The sequence below is a fragment of the Camelus ferus genome, chromosome 13 (genome assembly GCF_009834535.1).
Source record: "Camelus ferus isolate YT-003-E chromosome 13, BCGSAC_Cfer_1.0, whole genome shotgun sequence".
NCBI classification, from domain to species: domain Eukaryota; kingdom Metazoa; phylum Chordata; class Mammalia; order Artiodactyla; family Camelidae; genus Camelus; species Camelus ferus.
In genome coordinates, this window is record NC_045708.1 from 46882524 (window position 1) to 46909465 (window position 26942).

Genomic DNA, 26942 nt, shown 5'->3' on the forward strand with positions numbered 1-26942 from the left:
TGTGACTCTTTAGGTATAAATTGAGAAATCTGAAATGATGTATTTTCCATTCTGTGTATGGGAATGAGTAAAGAAGGGAGAAGGATCTCCTATATCCTTTTCCCATTCTCCCTTTCACTCAAGCCTATGCCATTTTGTGTTCAACATTCACAGTGGTCACATAATAATTCTTTATCACAGCATGGGTAAGTGGGAATATCACTCCACTACATGTAGCAATATCGTCACCATGTGAATACACATAAATAAATGATTAATCCTGTTATTCTTCATGATGAAACTGGCCAAAACCTTAACCAGTTATTGAGCAATCCTTGTCTATGATGTCAAAAGCTTCTTTACCAAAAGATTAATAAAGAATTAGCTAAAGAATTCTTACAGAAGTAAAAGGGATATATTTGAGAATGCTGATCCCAGAAGGTAAATGGAAGGTGAAATGTTTTGGGGGTTGAATATAATGAAAAATGCCAAAAGATCATTTCACTCCTTAATGGGTACTCTTAAAAATGAGTATTAATAAAATATTCACTACTATTACTACCTGTGAGAAACATACATACATACAGTGCATGTATCACTACACATACATATATAAAGGACATAAATAAATCCTTTAAAAGAGCCTATTAAAAGGGGCCAAATAGATTCATCAGAATTAAACATGGCAGATGGGTGATACTTTACATACCTTTTATATGTATTATATTTTACAACATAAAAATTAATAAAAACAAACATTGATGTCTACCTTTCCCTTGAAATTTCAGCACAGTCTGTGTCTGAGAAGTTTTCCCTGACACCGTTCAGACTGCATTAAAGATCTTCCCAAATCTATACCTAGAGCACTTATGCATGTCCTCCTCACTAAATTTATATTGAAATATTTATATATGTCTTTCCTCCCTCACTTAAAATATTCATATTATTAGCACCTTATGTGTTAACTGGTAGAGTATGAGTTCTATGTGTGTATTTATTTATTTGGTGGGGGAGGTAATTAGGTGTACTTATTTATTTATTCTTAGAGGAAGTCCTGGGGATTGAACTCAGGACCTTTTGTATGCTAAGCATGTGCTCCATGGGAGCACATAGGAGGGAGCTATACCCTCCCCCTAGATTATGAGTTCTAAAAATTCTTGTTGAACTCTCTCTCCCACTAAAATTAAAAGTCCTACAGAGTACAGTATCTGTTCATATTTGAATCCCTGAAACTTGACACAGTAATTGGCACAAAGGTGTTTAAAAAATCATTAACTTATGTAACTTAAAACTTTAGTATTAAATTCAATAATATATTTAATTTGTTATAATCCTTTGATCCTATTGAAGGTAGCTCAAATGTAGGTTCCCAAAGGATGTCATCTTAACAGTCTTAGCTCTAAGGTAGTTTCTTATGTGGACTTACCTCCTATCAGTTTTGGAAAAATCTAAGTCATAATCTCTCCAAATACTAACTCTCCTTGATTCTACCTTTCTGAGACTCTCTCTAGAAGAAATTTTAGATTTCCTCATTCCATTTCCCATATCTTTAAACTCCTATTTCTTACCATTGATCTCTATGCTATCTTTTGGGCAATTTCCTCAGATCTGTCTTCCAGCTATCTAATTCTTTCTTCAATTGTGTTTAATTTATTCTTTAATCCATCCATTACTATATATTTTTTTAATAATTTGATAAGGATTTGGGGGTAACTTTCAATTTTTTATTTTTTAAGTTAAAAATATTCTAGAAATAAGATTGTTACTCCTTTACTCAGATTTAACACTTGTTTACACTTTGTCTCACTTGCTTTCTCTAGAGAAACATACACACATATATATTTTATGCAAAATCTTTTTTATGATCTATTGAGAATAAGTTGGAGACATCATATACCTTTACCCATAAGTATTTCTCTGTTCTTTTCCAAACACAAGCCTATTCTTATATAATCACAATGATTATCAAAATCAGCCAAATATTCTGATATATAATTGATATATTAATTTCAGATGTACAACATGATTCAATATATGTATATACTGTGAAATTATTATCTTAAGTCTAGTTAAGATCCATCACCACGCAGTTATAACTTTTTTCTCATGAGAACTTTTGAGATCTACTCTCTTAGTAACTTTCAAATATACAATACAGTATTATTAACTATAGTAATCATACTGTACATTACATCCCCAGTACCTAACTTATTTTATAACTAGAAGTTTGTACCTCTTGTTTACCTTCTTCCAATTCTTCCCTCTCCACTCCCCACCTCTGCTAACCACAAATCTGATCTCTTTTTACATGAATATGTTCTTTTTAAAGATTCCACACTTAAGTGAGATTCATATGGTATCTGTCTTTCTTTTTCTGACCTACTGCATTTAGCATCATGCCTTCAAGGTCCACCTATGTTGCAAATGGCAGAGTTTTCTTATTTGTTAAGGCTGAATAATATTTCACTGTATATAACATCACATTTTCTTCATCCATTAATCCATTGGTGGATACTTAGCTTGTTTCCATGTGTTGGTTATTGTAAATAATGCTGAAATGAACATGGAGGGGGTGCATATATCTTTTTGACTTAGTGTTTTCACTTACTTTAGATAAATACCCAAGAGTGGAATTGCTGGATACTACAGTAGTTCAATTTTTATTTTTTGAGGAACTTCCTTATTGTTTTCGATAGTGGCTTCACCAGCAGTGCATAGGTTTCCCCTTTCTCTACATCCTCATCAGCACATGTTATCTCTTGTCATTTTTGATAAAAGCCATTCTAACAGGTGTCAAATGATATCTCATTGTGGTTTCAATTTGCATTTCCCTGATGATTCATGATGTGGAACACCTTTTCATGTACTTGTTGACCATCTGTATGTTTCCTTTGGAAAAATTCTATTCAGATCCTCAGTCCATTTTTTTTAATTGGGATGTTTTGGGGTTTTTGGGTTTTGTTTTTTAATTTGTTTTGGCTTTTTTTGTTTTGTTTTGTTTTGTTTTTTGTTACTGAGTTGTATGAATTCTTTACATATTTTGGCTGTTAATCCCATCTCAGATACATGATTTGCAAATATTTTCTCCCATTCTGTAGACTGCCTTTTCATTTTGTTGATGATTTCTTTTGCTGTGATGAAGCTTTTTAGTTTGATGTATTATTTTGCTATTATCACCCTTGCTTTAGATGTCACATCTAAAAAATCACAGCCAAGACCAATGCCAGGGAGATTATGGCCTTTGTTTTCTTCTAGAGTTTTATGGTTTCAGGTGTTTACCTTCATGTGTTTAAACCATTTTGAGTCAATTTTTTTTATTTATGGTGTACAATGGGGTCCAGTTTCCTTCTTTTGCACGGGGTTGTCTAGTTTTTCCAATACCATTTACTGTCCTTTGTACTGTATTGTACATTCTTGGCTCCTCTGTTGTAAATTAATTGACTATACATGTGGGTTTATTTCTGGGTTCTCTATTCTGTTCCATTGATCTATATGTCTGGTTTTATGCCAATATCATACTGTTTTGATTATTATACTTTGTAATATAGTTTTAAATCAACACATTGCCTCCAGCTTTGTTCTTTCTCAAGATTGCTTTGGCTATTTGGGGTCTTTTGTGGTACCACACAAATTTTAGGAGTGTTTGTTCAATTACTGAAAAAAATACCATTGGAATTTTGATCGTGATTGCACCAAATCTGTAGATTGCTTTGGGTAGTATAGACATTTTAACAATATTAATTCTTCCAATCCATGAGCATAAAATATCTTTCCATTTACTTGTGTCTTCTTCAATTTATTTCATCAATGTCTTATAGTTTTGAATGTATAAGTCTTTCACTTTCTCGGTTAAATTTATTCTTAGGTACCTTTTTTTGATGCAATTGTAAATGGTATTGTTTTCTTAATTTATCTTTCTGGTAGTTCATCATAAGTGTATCAAAATGCAGCTGATTTTTGTATATTGATCAAAATCAGAAAATTTATCATTGATACAATATTATTATCAATAGTCCACATTCAAATTTTATCACTTGTTCCAATAATGTCTTTTTTTTAAATTGAAGTATACTCAGTTACAATGTGTCAATTTTGGGTGTACAGCATAATATCCCAGTCACTCATATATATACAAATATTCATTTTCCAATGTCTTTTACAGCCAATTCCACCCCACCCCCACCAAGTCTAGGATCCAATCCTAGATTATTCATCACATTTAATTTTCCCATCTCTTTAATATCCCTTATCTAAAACAATTCCTCAACCTTTCTTTTTATTGACCATAATATTTTTCAAAAGTATACATCAGGTAATTTTATAGAGTATCTGTCAATTTGGGTTTATCTAGTATTTTCCCATGATGAGGTCATGCACTTTTTTTTGCCATAAATATCACAAAAGTAATGCTGTAGCCTTTTGATTATAACTTGAGGAGCATGATATTGGTTTGTCACATTGGTTTCTATTTTGATCATTAAAATGCTATCTGCCAGTTTTCTCCAATGTAATAAATAAACCTTATATGTAAATATCTTGTTTCATAAACTTTCTCCCAACACTTTTAAAGAACCACTGATGATTTTCTAATCCTATCATGTTTATATTTATTAGCGTTCTACTCCAAGTACTAGCTTCCCTTTTTCCTCTCCTTATTTATTCACTTACGTATATTACTAGAGAGTCATGGAATTTTATTTTTTCCAACAGATTATAATCAATTTCTATCATTTATTTTGATATATAGAAATTATTTTTATAGAATTGGGATGTGCCATTGTCCTAGATTTGGCAATTGGACCGTTCCCTTTTTATACTGCCTCTAATGTACCTTATGTACCCATAATTCTTTGAGCATTTCCTTATTTTCCAGCACAAAAAAGTTTTCTGCCTCATCCCTGGAATTAGCTTTTGCTTCAAAGAGACCTGGTTCTATTTAGTATACAACGATATTTAGAAATAAAAATCTGGGCACTAAATATGTTCATTGCTATTTATTTCACTACTTACAGGCAATGGACAGAGCTACAACAGAAAACACACACACACACTTTTGTATCTACCTACATCTTTATATCCATGACATCATATTGATATCACCAATGCAAAGGCAACATATTTTAAATTCCTCATTCAATAGCTCCCATTATCTGCAATATGCTTATTACTCTCTCAAGTATAGAGTATACAGAAACTAGTTTAAGAAGTGCCAACTCATACCTCTGTGCAAAGCAAATCTACTAAGATTCAATATTCACCTAATATTCTTAAAATTTTAAATGCACATATAATTGACTCTTGAACAATGTGGGGGTTGGGGCATTGACGCTGCAGTCAAAAAATCCACATATAACTTTACAGTAGGCTCTCTGTATCTGTGGTTCTGCATCAGTTGATTCAACCAACCACAGATAGCGTAGTACTAAATTGCATGTAAGTGGGCCTTCGCAGTTCAAACTTGTGTCTTTCAAGAGTCAGCTATATAGTCATTTCACTGGGTATTAAAAAGAATTTCAATTTAGTTTTAACTTGTATTTCCCCAATGTCTAATCAAATGCTTATTTGTCATTTATGTAACTTCTTTTATTAGGTATTGGTTCAAGTCTTTTAATTATTATTTTAATGAGGTTTTTGTCTTTTTACTATTAAGTTGTAAGAGTTCTTTACAGTATTTTAAATATAAGTCCTTTGTCTGATATGTCTTATATTTTCTCCTAGTCATTACTTTGCAATTCATTTTTAATGGTGTCTTTTGATGAGAAGTTTAAAATTTAGATATAGTCTAACTTATCAATTTTATTCTTTTATAGTTGCTATTTGAACCTTGTATGAAATTTTATCTACCCTAAGTTGTAACAATATTCTTATATATTTCCTTCCAGAAAGTTTACTGTTTACATTTAGGACTATGCTATATCTCAATTTAATTTTTAATATATGGTATAAGATAGAAGTTAAGGCTGCTTGGTTTGTTTTTCCATATGGTTTTGGGAAGACTTCTCTTTCCCCCATTGAATTACTTTGGCACCTTGTTAGGTCTATTTCTGGATTTTTTTTTCTTTTCCATTTTATCTATTTGCTCTTATGCCTAAACCACATTGATTTCATTATCACTTTATCTAGTAGTTAAGTCTAGTTAGTGTATGTACTCCAACTTCATTCTTCTTTCCCAAGAGTATTTTGGATACTGTAAGTCCTCTGCCTTTCAAAAAATTTTTGAAAATCAGTTTTTCCATTTCTTTAAAATGTTTGCTAGGATTGAGAGGAAATGCATTGAATCTAAAGATCAATTGGAGAACTAACATTTTAATAAAGAGTCTTCTGGTCCATAAGCATGCCCCTATTTATTTAAACCTTTATTTTCCTCTAAGCAACATTTTGTATTTTTCACAGTAGAAATCCTGTATGTCTCTTGTAAAAATCATAAATATTTTATTTTTTAACATAATTATAAATGGAAAAATGTTTCAATTTCTAGGTGTTTATTGTTAAAATGTAGAAAAATAATTGATTTTTATATCACTGATCTTGTGCTCTGCATCTTTGCTAAATAATTTTGTTTTACAGCTTCCTTAGGATTTTCTATGTTCATGATCATATCATTGGCAGATTGTCAATTTTACTTTTTCCTTTCCAACATTTATGCATTTCCTTTCTTTTTAGTGCTCTGTTGAATACAAGTTGTGAAAGGATGAATTCTTGCCTTGTTCCTTATCCTAGAAAAAGTATTCAGTACTAAGTATGGTATTTATTAAGTTTTTCATAGGAGTAAATTCCCTTCTGTCTTAGATTGCTGACTTTTTATTTTATCATGAATAGGTGTGTTTTGCTTAGAACTATTATCTCCTTTAGTATGTATGTATGTATGTATGTATGTATGTATGTATCCATCCATCTATCCATCCATATCCAGGAGTATTTAATTGGTCACTTAAATGCCAGGTACCAACATTAGCAAAAAACAAAGGTCAATGTCTCTACCTAAAAAAGCCTATAGTCTCCTAGCTTACCTCTTCCCATAGTGTTTCTCTCCCAACTCTGTAGATCCACAATCACAGATGAAGACATCTTTACTAGTAACAGATCTTATTCTAAAGCATAGCTCTAGCAACAAGCTGATATATTCAAGATTCTTCGGTATCAGACACAGCAAGGAAAATTCAGGGGAAACCAGGTCCTAAGGCTGCTGTGTTCCAACACTGTCATGACTCCAGAGTCCTCTTTCAGCAGAAAGCTCAACTTTGGGCATCATGGAATCTTCCTCTGGCACAGCTGAGAAATGGCAGGTACAATGGGAACTGTCTTTTTCTGAAATGTTGCAGATTGGTTACAGCAAACAGAACAGCGACCACCCAGGAAAACTGTCACTCTTCACTCCTTTTCTTTTTTTTTTTTTTCCTTTTTCAGTTTTATTAGGTATAATTATTACAGTTTGCACATATATATTATACTGCATGTAAATACATGTATACAATATACTACACATTATTTTTTTAGTTTACATATATGTACTGATGATTGTTTCTAAGAATAGATTAGAGCTTTAGCTTTTTAGCCCTACATAGCTATCAAAGGAATAAAGTCAACCACAAAATAAGAATCAACAGAATGCAGTAGTCCAATCATAAAGGACAATAAAATGTGCTTACACATATTCAAGAAATCAATCATTTAAGTTATAAATAATAAGGAGTTCACTTGTGTATTATTTTTAAGATTCCACATATAAGTGATATCATATGGCATTTTTCTTTCTCTTTCCAGCCCACTTCACTTAGAATGATGATCTCCAGGTCCATCCACGTTGCTGCAAATAGTATTATTTTATTCTTTTTTATGGCTGAGTAGTATTACATTGTGTGTGTGTATGTATGTGTATATGTGTGTATATATATACACTACATCTTCTTTATCCAGTCATTCATTGATGGACATTTGGGTTGTTTCCATGTCTTGGCTATTGTAAATAGTGCTGCTATGAACATTGAGGTGCATGTGTCTTTTGAATTTTATTTTTCTCGGGGTATGACTCTGAGCTCCTTTTTGACCAAAGCAGCTAGGTAGAGGCAGCTGCAGCTTTGATAAAAAACCATCCTTTATTCTCTGTTTAAAAACACTGATTTTCAAATATTGAAAAAACTGCATTCTTGGGATAAAGTCTATTTGGATGATGTATTGTCCCTTTTATAATTGCTGAATTATATTTGCTAATTTTTTTGCTATAAATTTTTGATTCCATGTTCATGAAACATATTGGCTAGCAATTTTCTTACAATTACTTTATCGTATTTTGGCATCAGATTAGGGTGTTATCAGTGTTAAGAGGATTAAATGAGTTGGTATATATATATATATGCACACATATATGTATATATACACATATATAGTATACATATGTGTTTTAAAATCTAGTCCGATGTTCTCTACAGTTTCATTGGTGTTCTTACTGCACTTGGACTTAATGTAATTATACAGCTGGATCTACATTTTGCTACTTGTTTTTTATTTGTCCCATTTGTTTTTCATTCCTCTCATCTGCCTTCTTTTGAGTCAACAAAATATTTTTTAGTATACCATTTCAATTCTTCTATTGATTTTTATGTACACCTCTTTGCATTATTTTTAGAACTTACTCTGAGGATTACAATATGCCCTTTTAACATATCATGGTTCACTTAGACTTAATATACCACTTTACGCAAACGTAAAACTCTTCTAGGATCCTTCATGTGTCCTTTCATTATGACCACATTTTTTTGCCTTTAAGTTCTTGAATATATTTATAGTAGGTGCTTTAAAGCTTTTGTCTGCTAATTCTAAAATCTAGGTCATCTTGGGGTCAATTTCAATTTATTTTTTCTCTCAATGATGAGTCATATTTTCTTGTTTCTTTGCATGTCTGGCATTTTATTGTATTCTGGACATTGCAGATGGTGTGACAGAGAGACTCTGGATTCTGTTATCTTACTCTTAATAGTGTTGTTTTGTTCTAGCAGGAATTGAACTTGACTAAACTCAGACTGTAAAATCTGTCTCCCTAGTGATGGGCAGCAGCTGAAATCTCTGTTCATCATCCCAGCTGTCACTTCCTGCCAGGCTTCATGGAAGATCTTCAACTCATGTGCAGTTAAGGGATCCACCAAGGATTCTGGCAATTTATAACCAGATTTGGGGGTTATCTGCTTTTTAGGATCTTCTCTTTATTTTCCAGCAACTGTGGTAATCCCAAGCTTTTATCTCAACTCTTTGAGCCAGTAAAACTGGAGCTTTCTGCTTGAGATCTAGCTGTAATACACCAAATGGACTGCCCTTGGGTAAAAAAATTTAAATGCAAACTTTGCACATTGTAGTTCTCTTTTTTAAGGGTCAACTCCCCTCCAATTTCTGCCTGGTATGGTTACTCTCCAGTGCCTTCAAGAAGTTGTTTTTTATATTTTGTCCAGAGTTTAAAATTTTTATCTATGGAAGAGTCAGTCCAATATAAGCTACTTTGAAATGGAACTCCATCTACTGAGCTTTTATTTCAACAATTGTATTTTTCTGTTTCTAAACATTCTAATCATTGTAGTTTAAAATCTGCCTGGTCATTTTGGGTAGTCTCATTACTTGCTAATTTTTGTGATTCAACTTTTTATTTCTTTAAGTATTCTGTTCAATTATTTTATACTGTATCTCTGACAATTTCACTTTATAAAGTCTTTGGGATCTAAATCCATTGGTTACTACGTATTTTAACTCACTCATAGTAATTTGTTTCCTTTTATGTTTGGTTATCTATAATTTTGGATATTTGGTTGATCTTAACCTGTGAAAAATGTGGGGGTCTAAATTGAGGATGCTGTCCTCCAAAGATGTACATTTAATTTCACTAGCCAAGGGATCCATACCAAATAAGGATCATTTATACTCCCTTAACTATAAGAGACTTTCCCAGCTTAACTGTAAAGTTTCCAAGTTTAACTCTTCCTTACCTGTACCTCAAGGCTTAGTCTATCAAATACCTCATGCCATTATTACAAGGCTGTATTATACCTTCATAATTTCTGTCTTTACTTCTTTCATTGACTTTTATAAGGAGGAAAGAATTGTGTTTAAAATTCATGTTTTTCATACTTACATCAAGTATTAACAACTTCTAGTCTTCTTTTAACAACTCATTTAAAGTAAAAGAATTCATGTAATTTTGAATATCTACTATGATTCAAAGGATGTTTATTAAATGGTTAACTTTTACTTGCCCTGACACATTATTTCATTCCCTTTTTCTTTATAATCAATCCACAACAGTAAAAATCACTGTACTGGGCACTACTACCATCAAGACTACAAACCCAAATAGGTGTAATAAAATAGTTTATCATATCCAGAATATTTATATATTTTCTATTATTAAGGAAAAGAAAGTCTATTTTAAAGTTCTCTCAGAAAACTCAGATTTTTATGAATACATCATCAGAATGAACCCCACAGAAATTCTGTTGAAAACAGTTTCCTCCAAGACTAAAGCTATTTCAACTTTATAACCTTAATTCAGTCTATAGCTTGGAACAGAATAAAATTAACTCTCACAGGAATAGATGGAATGTTCTTGGCTGAATTAGCATGATGATCCACACCAATTAGAAAGACTAAGCAAGAAGTACTAGGAAGCTTTGCAAAGGAAAAGACGTAAGGTGGAAAAACGCACTAGAATGGGATTTGATTATTTATGGCAAGAGCTATTATATTATATAAGTGTGACTGACTTTAGTATTGTGTAAATATAAACATGGTGTGAAATTTGTCTATATAAGATGAAATCTTTTCAAAGCAGCTACTTAGTCAATTAATAAATATTTATTGAATAACTATACTAATCTATGATATCACTGAGTAACAATCTAAGGGTCATACAGTTGGTAAAGCAGCAGAACCAAGATTCAAACCTTGGTTTGCCTTACTTTGATGTCTTCAAATAAAAAAAAAAAAATTAAGGTTTCAACCTAGACAGAGAAATGGTGGTGCCACTAATTTATGTATACACAGGAGGAGCAAATTTGAAAGGGAAAATGATTAGCCTAATGAAACTAGGAGCAGCATTTTCTAATTCTTTTGTTTCCCCAGTTCCAAGATAGCATCTGCCTTACAGGACCAAAGTGAAGGCAGAGAAAACTATACTTATTAAGAACTTAATTCAAGATAAGTAATCTATAATTCCTTTAATAACATTTTAAGTGGTATATGATGCATACTAAAGAATACATGAAAATAATCAAATTATGAAGCATAATAAGAAAATAAACACCCATAAACTCACCACACAATTTAAGAACTAGATCATTACCAATCTGGATGGGTACACCTGTATGCTCCTTCTCTATTCCATCTGCTTTTCCCAGAGGGCAACCATTAAACTGAATTTTCTGTTTATCATTTCTCTGTTTTTTTCCCTCCTTAAAGTCTTATCACATACATACATAATCCTAAATGATAGTTTATTTTTGCTTGTTCTTAAGCTTTATAAAGATAGTATACTATATGTAGTCTTCTATGAATTGGCTCATTTACTCAGTGTTTTTAAGGTTCATCCACCCACTCTAATGTCACTGGGCATTTGCTCCTTATTATTTATTTTAGATTCATTTAGGCCATGTATATTTCCACAGTTACTCATTACATTTTTTCCAGTCAACGGTTCAAAGAAATTAGAAAGGAGATGGATCACACAATTCCATACTAAAAATACCAAGTACATAAAAAGTCATTATCTCAACATCAGTTAAAACTATACCACCTTCATATGTACCTTGCTATATTGACTTTTTGCAACACTATTTGTGACCCTGCAATTTAACTACATTGAAAAATAAGTCTACTAACAATTGGGGAGATCCTCTACCAAAATACTTTAGCATTTAAGACCATTAATTTGGTCTTAAATCACTTTGCCAAAATAAACTCAGTGAAGATGCTACATATTTGAGATGTTAACCTGAATTTTAAGGTTATGTATGTATTGTCAGAATATAATTACTACAGACTCCTCTAATATAACATGTACCTGTTAATACGTAAGGAAAATGGTTGTCCAAAAGTTCCATATTTAACAGTTTGTTTTGTTTTTTTGGTTCCCTACTACTTATAGCAGAACAGGAGCATAGTTCAGGAAGTATCACCACTTGTTAAGCAAATACACCCCAGTTTCCATTATATTCCTATTTGGTAGGGATTTTGCCACATTATCCTTGCAGCTTTGTAGAAGTGCTAACTGGGTTATTTTTCTATGGCAACGGTAGGGAGACAAGTCTTTTTGCTTAATTCTGGGGAAAGGAAAACCTCTTCAATAATCCATAACTTTTAAGGGTACAAGTGAAACATGTATTTATTGATAACCTGTCTGTAGGATACCTTATTAGGTGTTTAGTTTCCCTCTCTGGAAATTTGAGGTAACAGCAATACGTACATCCTAAGGTCCTTTTTTTAGGATTCAATAAGAAAATGTAGGTAAATTGCTAAATACAGTACCCAAAACATAACTAAATATTCAGTAAAGGTAGGTTATTATATCTGCACATCTTTCCACTTTAATGTCAATTCCTATTTGATACAAATATCCTCCCTCCCACGACCCTGTGTTACTTTGCATTGGCTCAAACCTGAAAATCACCGAGGAGTAAGTTACTCTAGAAGAGCACAGGAGTGGGTACTTAAACCAGCCTGGGGACAAGAGGCAGCCAGAGAATTTCACATGTTATCCCCCTCACCGCAAAGAAAAAGTTCTTTATTGTACTGAAAAAAAGTTTCCACAGGGCAATGAAAAGTAAGAAAACTGAAGCCCAGTGTTCACAAGTGAATTGCCCAACGTTGGACAGTTCTTTACAGAACTGGCTACGCTTCCTCATTTGAGAGCTGCATCCAGGTCTCTTGGAAACCAGCCCATGTGTTCTCCCACAGGTTTATATGAACTCGCCACACTAATCTATGTACTAAAGGGCTTTAACAAATTACACGGCGTGTTTCAAGTCTACACTGTCCTACTCTTGGTATGTTAACCACATTTTGAATTATTTCAAGCAATACATCACTAAATGCGGCCTGTAAATAATCTGTCAAAAGCCTTGGACAATCAGAATTAAAGTGGACAAAGACTACCGGGTAAGAACGGCTGGGAAAGCAGCAGAGGTGGGGTGAGAGTACCAAGCACGAGGAACTGTCGACGAAGATACAAATATACCCTCAGAAAAGTAGGAAAACGAAAAAGGTTAACGGACCACATAACATCCACTCTTCTAGCACAGAGAGGGGCCCAACACACAGAAACACCTCGGGTAGAGATACTTACGGCATTTCAACATTCGAGGAGGCACGTCTGCCGCTGGATACAACCACTGAGCAACCTCTCCCGAAAACAGCCTCTTCCGAGGGAAACGCCGGAGTCTGAAAAGCGCGGGTGAATGGGCACTCAACGCTGTGTCACACTCAACGCCTTCCGCCGAAAACCCTCTCCCGGCAACAAGGGATCCCAATGTATGCCGGGAAGGAGGGAGAGGAGTCTACGCTTAGGGCCGCACCCAGTACCTGCTAGGGCAACGCAGGACTCTCTCTCACGACTCTGACTAGAAGAGCCCCCCGACAGAAGAGGGACAGAGCCATCTCTGGTCGCTCTGGATAAACTGTCCTTAGTTTCTAGCCGGACCGTTTGGGGAGGTGCTCTATACCTTGTTTCCGGTGGCGGAGAGGTGCAGTTGCCATGGTAATTGAAGGAAGGCCGAGGACGGTCCGGCGGCTGTGAGAGGATCGTGGAATCCGTGAGGAGAACTGCTTGCGCTTTCTCGTTTGTGACCTGCAGTTAGGTATCAAGCAGCTCGTTGTCTGTGTCTTCGCCCGCTGCGTCCCTCACTGTTAGGCTTCCTTTTCTCCACCTGCTTCTTTTACTTCTCCGTCTTCCGTACACTTGCTCCATGTCTGTACCTGAAATGTACATGTCAATGCAGTGTTATGCCCAGAGGAATACAGAAATAGAGAGATGTAGCCCAAGATCAGCTGTGAAAGTATTTCTCTGTGTAGGGACGGTGACTGGATGGCGCTCTGCCTTCGCCTTGCCCTTTAGAAGCCTTAGGCGCTTGTTAACAGTTTATTTTTCTTGCTATTGTGTGGCTGGTTATTTATGGAGCGGTTTGCTGCAGTGAACTCTCTAGGCCCCTGTCTTGGTCTCTGGCTGGACTTTTAAATGCAGGAGGTTTCCAAGCCTGAGGGGTGCAATTATATATTTATTTAAGATTCAGTTTAGTCTCTCGTCACAGAGAGGGGGAAAAAATAGAATTCTGGAACATTTCTGCCGTGGGATTTTCACGTAAGGGAGTCACCTTGTTTGGAAAGAGTATTCGAGGACGATCTTAAAAAAAAAAAAAAACTTACATTTTAAAACTGCTGGTTGCAAAATGAACGTTCATTCTCTTCCTTATTGGAACAGTTTTCTTTCACATTTGTGAGGAGATGCGTGCATGCATATGTGTTTAAAACTATGATGCTTAATTATAGTGATACAATTTGCAGTAACCAGACTGTGACACCACATCCCTATGGGGTCCTTCTAAATCTGGTATAATATGAAAGTGTCAGGCAGGCGGTCTGTGTATTATAAATAGGGTACTTCATCCACGATAAGCGATTATTATCTTTCTTTCCCAAGTGTAAAAGACCTATATAATTCAAGAAGGTGCAAGTGATTTAGGCCTCCTGAGTAAGAATCCAATGAGTCCTGAAGGGGACCCTACCTGTGTCGTCTTATTGTTGAACTTGAAATATTCAATTTATTAGGTTGGAATGTATTTTTAGAAGTCAAAGCTGGATAAAATAATGTTGGAAGCTGTTAGAACACCAGCACAATTTAGTGCTTCATAGTAACTGTTATTCAGGAAGCCTTCATTCACATTAATAAAGAAGAAACTGTTATTGAAATTTACTGCCTTTTGCTACTTACTATTAGCTGAATGACATCTCTGCCCCTCAATTTCCTTATGTATAAATGGGCAAAAAATACCTGACCACTGTAGTAGGTATAAATCAAGATATATACAGTTCTTTAAGCTCTTATGAGCAGAGGTGCTATAGAATCCCAAACGTTGTTGTTGTTGTTGTTGTTATTAACATCATTATTGGGAGTCATAGGATACAGTAAAATCTCAGGATAATGCTATACATGGGATTTTTAAAATTCAGTCATTTAAAACGTGGGGTTGCATTATTGAGATGTTAGTGAAAAGACAGTTGACCTTACTGTGGAGATGGATACCAACTGCCAATCACATTATATTCAAATTCTCATTATTTTGCAATTTCACCCTATCTACAGTTTATTTAGCACTTATTATATGCCAGGCACTGTTCTATGTGCTTCATATGTGTTAATTTACTTTATCCTCATGACAACCCTATGAAGTCTCAACTGACTGTCCTCTAATTTTGAGAGAATAGATGTGTGCCTTTCCTTTGCCCTATGGTTCTTCTTTTGTATTTATGTTACATCTTTGTTTTGCCTTTGTTCTTTTGGCTCCCGTATACATATATATGCTAAAGATTAAAGTTAGGTTAGTAGTTACTAAATTATACCTATTTCTTAGATATGGGAACATCTAGTTAGTACATGTTTTGGCATAATGAATTTTATTCTGAGAAAGTTGTTCCTTTAAACAACTTAATACATTTAAAAAATATTTTGTTATTGAAGATAGCAACAAGCATTTATATATATATAAATCAACTGCCAGAGGCTTATTCTAGCTTAACATGATAATATAACCATAAAATATTATAATGTTTATCTTTTTTCCACATATAAAAACCGTAATCTTAAAAAAAAAACCAAAAAAACTTAATCTTGATTTTCCCCCCATTTGAAAGGCAAAGTGACATTTGCATTTTAGGATTAAATGACTAAAACAAAATTTTAAATTATTTTCTAATAGGATGGCCAGCAGTCCAGGAAGTGATGCAGCTTTCTCCAGTCAGAAATCAACGCTTTCAGAGAGTCCTCAATCAAAGAAATTTCCACTAACTGAAGAGGAGATATTTTATATGAATTGTAGAGCTGCCTATTTAACTGTTTTCAAAAGCAGCTTAGATAACATTATTTCTAAAGATCAACTTTACTTAGGTAATTGTTCTTTAATTTAAGTATTTTGCCTTATTTGTTGAAAGTTAATAGATTGGAAAGACTGGAATTAGAATTACATTGTTGAATCATTCCAGTTTCTTAGTGATGTTTGAGGAATGGAACTAAATTATGCTATTGCGCTGTTTCATGTAACTACATAGTCCACGAGCTTCAAAATAAAACTTTCAGTGTTTATAGACTAGGTTAGTATTTTTAAAACTTCCATCAATTGCTTGCTTAAAAATATTTTTAAAATTCTTAACCTTGGTATTTTAAGATTTATAATAATAGATTACAATGCTTTTGGCAACTGAATCACTAATCTGAATTTGACCTACACTGGGGAAAATGTAAAGGAAAATAAAAATGAGTAGAATGATTGTAAAAGAGCAGTATTAGGAAATTAATGAAACTTTAAAAGAGAATTAAGAGTTTTGGTTTTTGTTCTGTTTTTTAGGAGGGAGGACTTGAGAGAGTTGGTCTTTTTTTGCTTCTTTCCATTATATCTTAAATTCTTCTGGTTGCAGATATCCCCCAAACCAATGAACTTGCTCCTTACTAGGTGTATCAAATAACTTGGAGATGTTTAGTCTTGAGAGAATGGTGAACAACAATAACAGATAACACTATACTCATGTCAGTTTCATCAAGGCTAATAACTTTACAATTACAGAAACAAAGTTGTTTTGCCAACTTCAGAAGCAGTTTCCTTAAATTAAAAAATATAATATATTTTCACAGCAGGTCTTGGGTTTGTATGTAATAAGATTGCTATTTGAGGAAATCCATTTTGGGAAATACAAAAATTGAAAAGATTAAAATTTGTATTTTACTATAAACTATAACTTTGTTTTTTTCTCTTTATTCTTTTGAAAATAGGCTGAGATTATGAATCTACTTAGTTTAAAAGTTTAACATGCCTTCTGCTACTATGGCATTTAGTTTGTAAATCAATTAATATGTATTACTAAGGTGCTATCAGTCTTATAGAATTATCTGTGAAGATAATGGAGTGTTTGTCTCTTCAATTTTTGGTTTTATGGTGGAATACTCTTTATAAAATTGTAATGATTAATCTCAGATAATCTAGATTTTTTAAAATTGTGTGAACCACTGATGTCTCTTTCTTAACTATTGTGCCTTTCATCTATATCCTTCTGCTACTTATGCACAGAACATGCGCTTTGACATTCCATGTCAAAGTAGGATAGAGCAGTACCAGTACCAGAACTTTAGAGTTCCTTTTTCCCCAACTTGTAAGTAATATAAGTGCTATAAACTGAAGTCAAAGCTTAAAGCAAACCCTGGCAAAAGATCAGTATTTTGGTATAAACCTTTAAACATCTACAGTTACATAGTGTTTGCTGTTACTGGACTTAATAAGGGCTTCCAACTAATTCTAAAACTAAAGATTAAAGTTAGGTTAGTAGTTACTAAATTATACCTATTTATTAGATATGGAAATATCTAGTTAGTACATGTTTTGGCATAATGAATTTTATTCTGACAAAGTTGTTCTTTTAAACAACTTAACAGTACATTTAAAAAATTTTTGATATTAAAGATAGCAACAAGCATTTGAGCTGCCACTTGTGAGAAAGTTTTACGTCTGTTTCCCAAAGCTGGACAGAAAATACCATTTTCTTTTACATGGACTTTTGACTTTAAATCACAACTTCATTTCGGTCCTACTTGTATCCCCAGATTTTAAAGGTGGAGGTTGGCTGGGGATGGAACCATAAAACACATGATCCTTTTTCATGATTCTCTTGATAAATGAATTAAGGAATTGTGCATTTATACTCTAGGCAGGATACTTATGTTTTATTCCTAGGGTAGCATGGTAGTTGCGTTTGTGTACATCCAAAATAAACCTGTGGAGATTTTAAAAAATTATGTTATCTCCACTGTTATTAATTTCCACAAAGGCTTTCTAGGTGAATGGAAGATGGCAATTGCTATAGCTACTTTTGTTAGACTCTGAGAGTCACCTCTAGTTGAGGATCTTGTTTTTGTTTCTGTGCCAAAGTTTAAGTTATCTAGGTACAATGCACTTGCTTGATCTGGAGGATGAGAACATTTATCTTAGTCCATCAACTCCTAATATGTTATTATCATAAATCTTAATCACAAGTAGCAATTTTACACTTCAGGTATGGATTTCCCATTTAGATTATAAAACTTCTTAGGAACCAAGAAGCTTGTAACTTTGAAAATAAAAAAAAAAATCACCCTGTATTATCCTTGTGCACAATGAATGTTCAATATAATGGGCTCACAAATGTCTGTATTTTATTACCTTGATCTTGTTTCTATTTCCTTGAAGATATTTCTCTAATTAAATTATTTTTATATATTATTCCTTATTACATTAAATTGTAGAATATCTAGATAATCAATTTTTAATGCTGATTGACAATGTATAGAATTGTAAAATCTTACCTAAGATAGTTGGAAATACCCAATATAAAGTTTTTATAATAGAAGTTCGTAGCACAACTTGGGACAGTTACACCTTTTAAAATCTTGTTAATTTTTGTCTGTGGTGTTTAGGAAACATATTATTAGATCATTTTAGATAGTCTTAAGTCTTAATATGTAGACATTAGTCTATTTGCAAATTACCAAGTTACTTTTATTCAACTATATAAAATATCTGCAGTTGCTTAAACCATTATATGTGAGTAATAGGACATGCAAATATACAATGCCTTTGTCAGATCATAATTCTTTGCCTCTCATAGTTATAACGGATGGCATGGCTTTTAAAATAGCAATGTCTAATGAATAACTGGTTATAGGACTATTTTTAAGTGTTCTGGTTAAAAGTGAAAGGTAATTTGACCATTGCATCTCCATAATAGATGTCTCTCAAAATATGTTCACATTCTTGATTTGTAGCAGGGCCATGGCTACAAGTAAGATGCGTTTTGTGCATTATTTGACATTTAGGGCATGATTAATGTTCTAATAGCTGGCAATGATGAACATTTTAATTATCTTGACTTATTAACAGTAATATTCTCAAATTAATGATTTGATTGTTTCATTAAGATATTTGTTGAACCAGAAAAGTAATATGGTTATTCTTATGTCTTCAAAACAATTAAGTGGATGGTTGTTTTTAATCTTTTTTTCCTCCAGGCAGTTTTATGAGGTAAATCTGATATTATTAGTAATTAAACTATTTAAGTTGAGACCCCATTGCCAAAATAGGAAAAATCTATTTAATTCTGACATTAATATATGTTAATATGTATGTATATTTTCATTTTTGAAAGTCAGGCATACACTGATATCACTAGATTATCAACACTGAAGGTAATATATTGGTGTATGTGTACTTCTGTATAATATTGTAGTATATAATGATTTATAGAAAAAATACACTTAAATACCAATTCCAAATGTTGCTATAACAAATAATACTTGTTTTATTGGGCAGCTCTTCAGCATGCAGGAAGAAATCCATCCCAAAAGACCATTAATAAGTATTGGACTCCTCAAACTGCAAAACTGAATTTTGATGATTTCTGTATAATTTTAAGAAAGGAAAAACCTACTTCAAAAGCAGAATTACTAAAATCATTTAAGCAATTAGATGTAAATGATGATGGCTCTATTTTACACACTGACCTTTATAAACTTCTAACAAAGGTAAGATCTATGAAACTGTTTGGTAATATGCATATTTTGCAAAACAACTTGGAATCTAGCTTTGGCTACCAAAGTGCACATAAAAAATAACTGTTTCATGGGCAGGTGAAATGAATCACGTGTATGTTGTTTGTAAACTACTTAAGGATCCTTCTGGATGAATAAAAGATAAAGTATAAAATTGAGACCATGTTGTAATCCTCTTGTGCTCCTTTACAATTCTTTCCTGCCCAGAACTCTTTGTAAATCAGTGATAGGTTCATATGTGATAAGTAAAAGAGAACTAAAGTATAAATAAGATTCAGAAACCATTCTGTTTTTTGATACAATGTGAGAAATATTGTTGCTCTTAATTTAATAGTTATTGCTGAATCTATGACATATATTGTTGAAATTTAGTAAACGAAATTCAGCACACTTTTACAAAATTTAATAAAATTGTGAAATTTTATTTCATGTAACAGTTTCATCCTTGCTGGACATAATACTTATTCTGAGATTTTTAATTAAACCATATATTCATACTTGTAGAAAAGACTAAAATTAATTTCCATTCTCCACGCATAACAAAGTGATAGTCATATTGCTTTAAAATAAATCCTCTTTCTTTCAGAGAGGTGAGAAGATGACTCGAGAAGAAGTAAATGCCATAGTAACTTTGGCTGATGTAAATGCTGATGGCAAATTTGACTACATCAAGGTACAAAAGTTCATACTGATGTGAATTTGCTTACTGTATAGAAAAAGTATTTTTAAAGGGGCACATCTTTTTAATACTGATAATGAATTATTTATATATTATGTACTAACTGGACTTGAAATTTAATCTCTCCCAGTCCCACAATTGTAATCTGATGACTACATTAAAATAATAAAAACAAGTTAAAATATATACATGTGCATACACACACACATACAGAGACTCTTCTTAGAAATATGCTTTTTCTGGAGTGGAAGGATCATAAAAATTATTTAGAACAAACGCAAGTCTACACATGTCTCGTAAAAAAAATAATAATAAATCACCTCTCTTTGTGTAACATTTTATTTTCACTCAGAGTATGGCCTCATTGAATCATGGCTGCATTTCACTAGGTCACCTGAGGGTGGTCAATCTGATTCAAGAAAATAAAATGAGTAACCTAGTTCAACAGGAAATATATTCCATCTATCAGTCTATCCCTTGCCTGCTAATATGCATTTTCTTTCTCTTCCCAAATGTATGATTGACTATTTTACCCACTGGAATACTTTTTGTTTCCTGTAGTTTTGTAAATTATATATGACAACCAATGAACAATGTCTCAAAACTACTCTAGAAAAACTGGAGGTTGACAGTAAACTGAGGCGTCAACAGTTTGGAAGTCACATTGAAGAGTGCCCTGAAAGGGACCCATCACCAATACCAAAACCATCGCCTAGAATCCTAAGAAATACTGATCAGGAATCATTCCCAAATAAAGGTATTTTTTTTTCTTGTTCAAGAATTAAGGATCACATTTCAGATAAATTTTTCCTTCCATCTTAGCTTATCAGTGGTAAAAAAATGAGAATCCAACTTTTGCTAGCTAACATTTCTAGACTCACTTAGCTATAAAAATCTATTGAAGTAAAATTTTATTACGGAACTTGACTTGGCTATGCTCATTATATTTTATTAAAACTAAAATTTCAGGCTAAAAGGTGACATATTGAAATAAAGAATCTTATTAGTAGACCATAAATTACGAACCATTAAAGCCTGATAAATATAAAACTTTTGACTTTACTTCAATAGGAAGAACAAAGAGAATAAAATTAATACATAGACCTTTTATACTACACTGTGTTTAGAAACAGACTTCCTATTGGCAACTTTTCATAATGTGAGACTAAATAACTATTACCTTTTACAGGTGACACCAGGAGTTCTTTACTGGCAACAGCTAGAAAGTTCAAAACATCTGTTTCTTTCACGATTACCATGAGTGCTATTAGTAACCAAAATTCAAAGTTAACTGAACCAAACTCAATAAAGGTATAGTATTTTAAATGAATAGATACGATATTTTCTGAAAACAAATTTGACATTAAGTTTATTAACTGTTTGGTGTTTATAGAGAACAAGTAGTTTGTGAACTTTGAGGTTTTCTGTGGATTGCAACATTTCTTCCTATAAGCCAGTTCTAATACAGTTTAAGTGAAAATGATGAATATTATTAAAAGGTCTTGAATTCGAAAATGATGACTCTTCAGTTTTTGAACTTGATAACTAGATTATGCAATTATGTACTTGGCCGAGCAATTTTTTTGTTTTGTTTGACAAATACTTTTCATAGATGTTTCGTATAAATAAATCATTCATTCAGTATCAATTCCTTTGAGAGAAAGACAACAAAGTCACTTTGCTAAGTCAATATTTGTAAAGTGTTAATATTGATCTTCCTTTGTTTTCCCTTCCTAGACTCAACCTTTACTAGTTTTCTTTCAACAGGAAATAATAGCTACAGAAATATAAAACATTAACTGGAAACTGCTAGGATACATTAAAAATGTGTACCTAGAGACCTCTGTAAAAGGGGGAAAAATGGTTATGACCACATACTATAACTACTGTTAGAAAACTGAACTGATTGTTCTCAAGAGCTACATTTTTGTTTCAAATAACAACTCTGTATTTGTTATTGAACTCTGAAGTCCCTTATATCTTTAAATTGCTGGACAGTGACATTTGTTCTATATTAAAATTTTAAAACATTATCTCCAAGGAATTTTGTTCAGACTGTTTAGGAATCTATACACCCTAAGCAATTTGGTGTGCATGTCCAACATGTTCACACGCAATATTTAGTGTTCCAACAATATTATTTTCTACCAATGGAAGCTTTTTGTATTTTGCAACTAGATTAAATGCTAATAAAATCAACTTAGTTAAATAATTGTCGTTTACCTGATTCTAAAGTGTAAATAAATATAATTTTAGCCAATATAAAGAAAGTTATAAATAAATATTAAAATGGATTATATTAAAGCCATAGTAAAACTTTTTCTCTTTGTCATGCTCTTGTTAATCGGGCCTGTACCAATGTAGTTCTTTTAATTTAATTCAACTCAACAAATATTCATTAAAAAGGTAACATGCAAGCTATTTTGCTTACCATACTGGGCCTTGAAGTAAAAAATAAAAATTTTCATTTCATTATTAACAATATATGAAGCTGGTATAGCATAGTATTTCATTTATTCATTAATTTATTCAACAAATATTTATTGAATGACTACTTTATGCCAAACACTGTTCTAAAGTGCAGATTAAAACCTTTGAATAGAGACAGACCTGTGTTCAAATTTTAGCTTTGTCACTTAATAACTGTGTGACCTTTAATAAGTTATTCAGCAGCCCTCTGAGTTTCAGTTTTCATATCCATAAATTGGGAATAATTATGTTTAGTTGGGAATAGTTATGTTTTTGAAAAATCTATGTCATCTAACATATATAAACCACTTAGCACAGTGCCAGAGATATAGTTTCACTTTAATAAATAATATTGTTGTTAATACTATTATAGAACTAAGAAATTACTGTAGGTCTTTATATAGGAGTAACATGGTGAAAGTGTAGTTTAAGAAAAGTTATTCTTCTATTATGTTGTATGTTGTGTATGGAGACCTCAAATTAGGAAGACTATTGAGAGGCTAATAGTGTCATGCAAATATAAAGTAAGGACAGCTAGGTCAAGGTAGGCCTTGAACATAGTAAAGAAGAGACAGATCTAATAGACAATGCCAAGATTAATTAACAAAAGACTAAAGTTTTGAATCTAAGACATCAAGAGCAGGAAAAGGTAATTAGGAATTAGGTAAAAGGTAGTAGGAAAATTTAATGATTAAAAGATGGTGTACTTTCAACTCTTAAATTCTGTGACATTCATATAAAATTTAATGTCTTTTGGAAATAATTCATAGACTTCATATTAGTTACCTGACTCTTTATGTCCTTTTTCTCATCTTGATGTTGTCTGCTCTCCAATGTTTCTTACATGAGCTGAAGTGATTTTTAAAAAAAATCTGTGACGCTTTTGTTATTCAGCAGGATTCAGTTCTTTGCATTTTATTTTGAAGTTATTTTTAAATTTTCTTAAATTTTATATATTTCTTAACCTTCACAACAACTCTGAGAAGTACTTGGTTATGAATGTTGTTATTGTATAATTTGTTTAAATCGAGATTGATAGAATAAATTACTAAAAGAATTGTTAAATTAATTTCCTTCAAATACTTTAAATCTATTTTAAACAAGTTTGGGCACCTCAATTTCATGTGCAGTGGAGAAGTATGGAATTGGGACAGAAAAGAAGGGTCTTCAGAAATTAGAAAATTATTGTAATCGGGTGTGCATAAGCCAGATTTTAAACCGTAAATCCACACAGTTGGTAAAAGACCTGAATTACAAGAGGAAAATACAACCTTCAAAGGGAGTATACATGTATTACATTTTATATACTATACGTAGGTACTGTAGTATTATTCTTTTTTAATCCTGAATTTTATCCGCTTACTTAGGTTTTTATCAGAAATTTTTCTTTGAGAGAAGCATAGGTTCAATTGACAGTCATGACTAAAATTAGAGAAAGCTCCAGAGATGCAATATTATATCCAGACTCCTAATTAGAATATGCCTATATATGTTGTATATATATGTGTGTGTGTGTGTCGTATAACAGACATGTTGTATATGAATGTTGTATAACATGTAGGTTATATATGTCTCTCCTTTTTTAAAATTGAGGTATAGGTCTATCTCTTTATATAAATATTTACAAGACGAATATAAACATTTTAAACTTGAAATGGCTGTCTAACTTAATTTTTGTGAAGACTCTAAATAATACTTTTTTTATAAAAGTTTCTCAGATTTTCAAAATATTGATCAATTCAACTTGTCAATTAGGTGGCAATCCATATAAATTTGTCCCCTTATAAATCATCCATTTAACCTTTTTTAAAAAGTATATATAGTTTATAATTCTTTAATAACAAAAAGTTTAATAATAGTCTAATTACCCCTTTTAACAAAAAGTATGTGACACAGGGTATCTGTATAAAAAAACAACAGTGATGATGATGTTAAAGTTCTTTCTTTGACTACGTCTGTGGCAGATCTACTGCTTAATAATTCTACCTCACTAAAACTTTAATAATGCGGAATTATATGTCAAAACAAATCATGTTCTCTACAGTGTTCCAAGAAAAATGTCATTTTACTGTGTATATTTAAGTATTTTGATAGCTATAATTTTCAACTTTACTATTTTTAGTTTGTGCTTTTAAGCAATTCCCTATACATTATGAATGAAAATAAATAAAATTTGTATATGACAAATAATTGAATTAACAGTCCTTTTACCTTTTATATAAATTTACTTGAATTGGTAGAATATAGCACCACCTTATGCCCTATGTAAGAAATACAAGCTACTATTTTATTTTTGCTTTATATTATCAAAAATTATATCATATGTGGAATTTCTTAGTCTATCATTTAAATTTTTTTTAAACTCAGCATTCTCCCATTTTTCTCATGATATTCAAACTGTCAACTTAATCTATAACCCTTTCAAATTGATTTATTTCAATGAGCCAGCCAATTTGTCAGTATTTTTTTCTTTTAATTCATAACACTTTAGTCTAGGTCCTAGAGAAAAAACTTTGTGTGATTGAAAGCCTGTTTGTTTTAAAGGGAATTTGGGGTTGAGTAAGCACTGTGTCTTTAATAACTCTGGCAGATCTTAAGAATTTGAATTCTTCCTTTTAAACAGGAGAGCTACATATTCTCCTAATAGTGTTATTTATTATTCAAAATAATCTGATTATCACATTGAAGTTTAGTTGATGTAAATAATAGGGCATTTGTCTTTCTTCCTGTTTATAATAACTGTTGTCTTACCATTTTCCAGCTTTATTAATCATCTGTTGCAGTATTCAGGTTGATTGTCTTTCCAAAAAAACTTATATAGTCTCTTCTACTTGTGCCTTTTCTAGAACTGGAACTTAGGAAAGACCTCTAATAAAAATATTTAACTCCCTCCCCAGCTGAATTTTATAAAGACATCTTCTGTCACCTGGAAATACCATAAGCACATGGAAAAATTCTTCCATCTTTGAGTTTCCCAAATACCACAAATCCTGTTCACTATCAGTGTACCAGGCAAAGCACATTATTTTTTAGTTTCACTTAAACATTTTTTTAACTAGGAAGTAGGAGGCTGCCTCACCCATGATTACAATACAAATTTAAGAAATTTTTTAGCTACTAAAATCTACTTTTTTAAATAAGAAAACCAAACAATCATGTTTATCTTAACACTTCAATATATATATAATTCTGAGTGATAATACTTTATCATACTTATAATAATTTCATAAACACAAAATTTCTTTAAATATTAGCTTTAAAAAAATCATGGGAGATATTTAAGTGTGAAAAAACCTCAGAATTCTGAATATAGCTGGTAGTTTGGAATGAAAGTAAGGATGCCTAGGTTTCAGATCTGGTTCTGCAATCATCGAGAATTCTGAATTAAGCATATCACTTTATTTTTCAGACTTTCATCAATCAAAGGAGAAGTCTTCACTGAATTGCTTTTTAAACTTCTACCTTTAATATTCTGTAATTCTAAACTAGCATCCTTTGCCATTCCAGATGGGTAAATGTAAAAAATATATTCATAAAGTATATTAGATGAAGTTCTATCTAATAATGCTATAGTAAAAATTGATTGAAAGGAAAAAATTTAATGTCAGAATCTTAGTTCAAACTGTCTCAAAGGGTAATATCTCTTAAGTTCCATATGAGTGTCTCTTTCCTTTGTTCTCTGGGGCAGTCATCGTCTTCCAAGGTTATGTTGATTATATTAAGGGCTGTTGGCTTTGAGGTAATGATAGCATCTGTTATTAGTCCATAGTATATTCCCACTGAAGAGATTTACAGGGAACCTAAATGAAAGTCTGTACATACTCTTACTCATCATTAATAGTTGAACTTTTGACTCAAGCTCAAGTTTCAACCTCATTATGTTATAAAAATTTTGAATTTAGTACTCTTAGTATGTTTTCTTTTAGAAACGTGATCTAATGGTAAAAGCTTTGATCCGAAAGTACCAGACTTTACACCTAATATTTCTACAAGTTC

At 32.2% G+C, this 26942-nt stretch overlaps 2 protein-coding genes and 2 non-coding genes across 9 annotated transcripts in view; 1 reads left to right on the top strand and 3 right to left on the bottom strand.

Annotated features, from left to right (window-relative positions):
• Nucleotides 1-13444, bottom strand: part of ITGB3BP (integrin subunit beta 3 binding protein) — a 68241-nt gene extending 54797 nt beyond the window's left edge. The window contains exon 1 of one of the 4 annotated variants that reach the window (XM_032494472.1): nucleotides 13301-13444. In XM_032494472.1, coding sequence (XP_032350363.1) covers nucleotides 13301-13305 — 5 coding nt within the window. In that variant the 5' untranslated portion in view covers nucleotides 13306-13444. The remainder of the gene's footprint in view (nucleotides 1-13300) is intronic. The other 3 variants (XM_032494471.1, XM_032494470.1, XM_032494473.1) reach the window with 3 other exon arrangements.
• LOC116668400 lies at nucleotides 7276-7403 on the bottom strand. Its single transcript, XR_004325567.1, has one exon. It is a non-coding gene; the product is annotated as a small nucleolar RNA SNORA16B/SNORA16A family (small nucleolar RNA).
• LOC116668401 lies at nucleotides 7985-8073 on the bottom strand. The gene has a single exon (XR_004325568.1). It is a non-coding gene; the product is annotated as a small nucleolar RNA SNORA16B/SNORA16A family (small nucleolar RNA).
• Nucleotides 13445-13664: 220 nt separating the features above from the next.
• The window catches only part of EFCAB7 (EF-hand calcium binding domain 7), a 41571-nt gene continuing 28293 nt past the window's right edge, over nucleotides 13665-26942 (top strand). For 2 of the 3 annotated variants that reach the window (XM_032494464.1, XM_006181269.3), the window contains exons 1-6: nucleotides 13665-13811; nucleotides 15927-16114; nucleotides 19560-19771; nucleotides 20385-20471; nucleotides 21039-21234; nucleotides 21667-21788. In XM_032494464.1, the coding sequence (XP_032350355.1) occupies nucleotides 15928-16114; nucleotides 19560-19771; nucleotides 20385-20471; nucleotides 21039-21234; nucleotides 21667-21788 (804 nt within the window). In that variant the 5' untranslated portion in view covers nucleotides 13665-13811; nucleotide 15927. The remainder of the gene's footprint in view (nucleotides 13812-15926; nucleotides 16115-19559; nucleotides 19772-20384; nucleotides 20472-21038; nucleotides 21235-21666; nucleotides 21789-26942) is intronic. The other variant, XM_032494463.1, reaches the window with a different exon arrangement.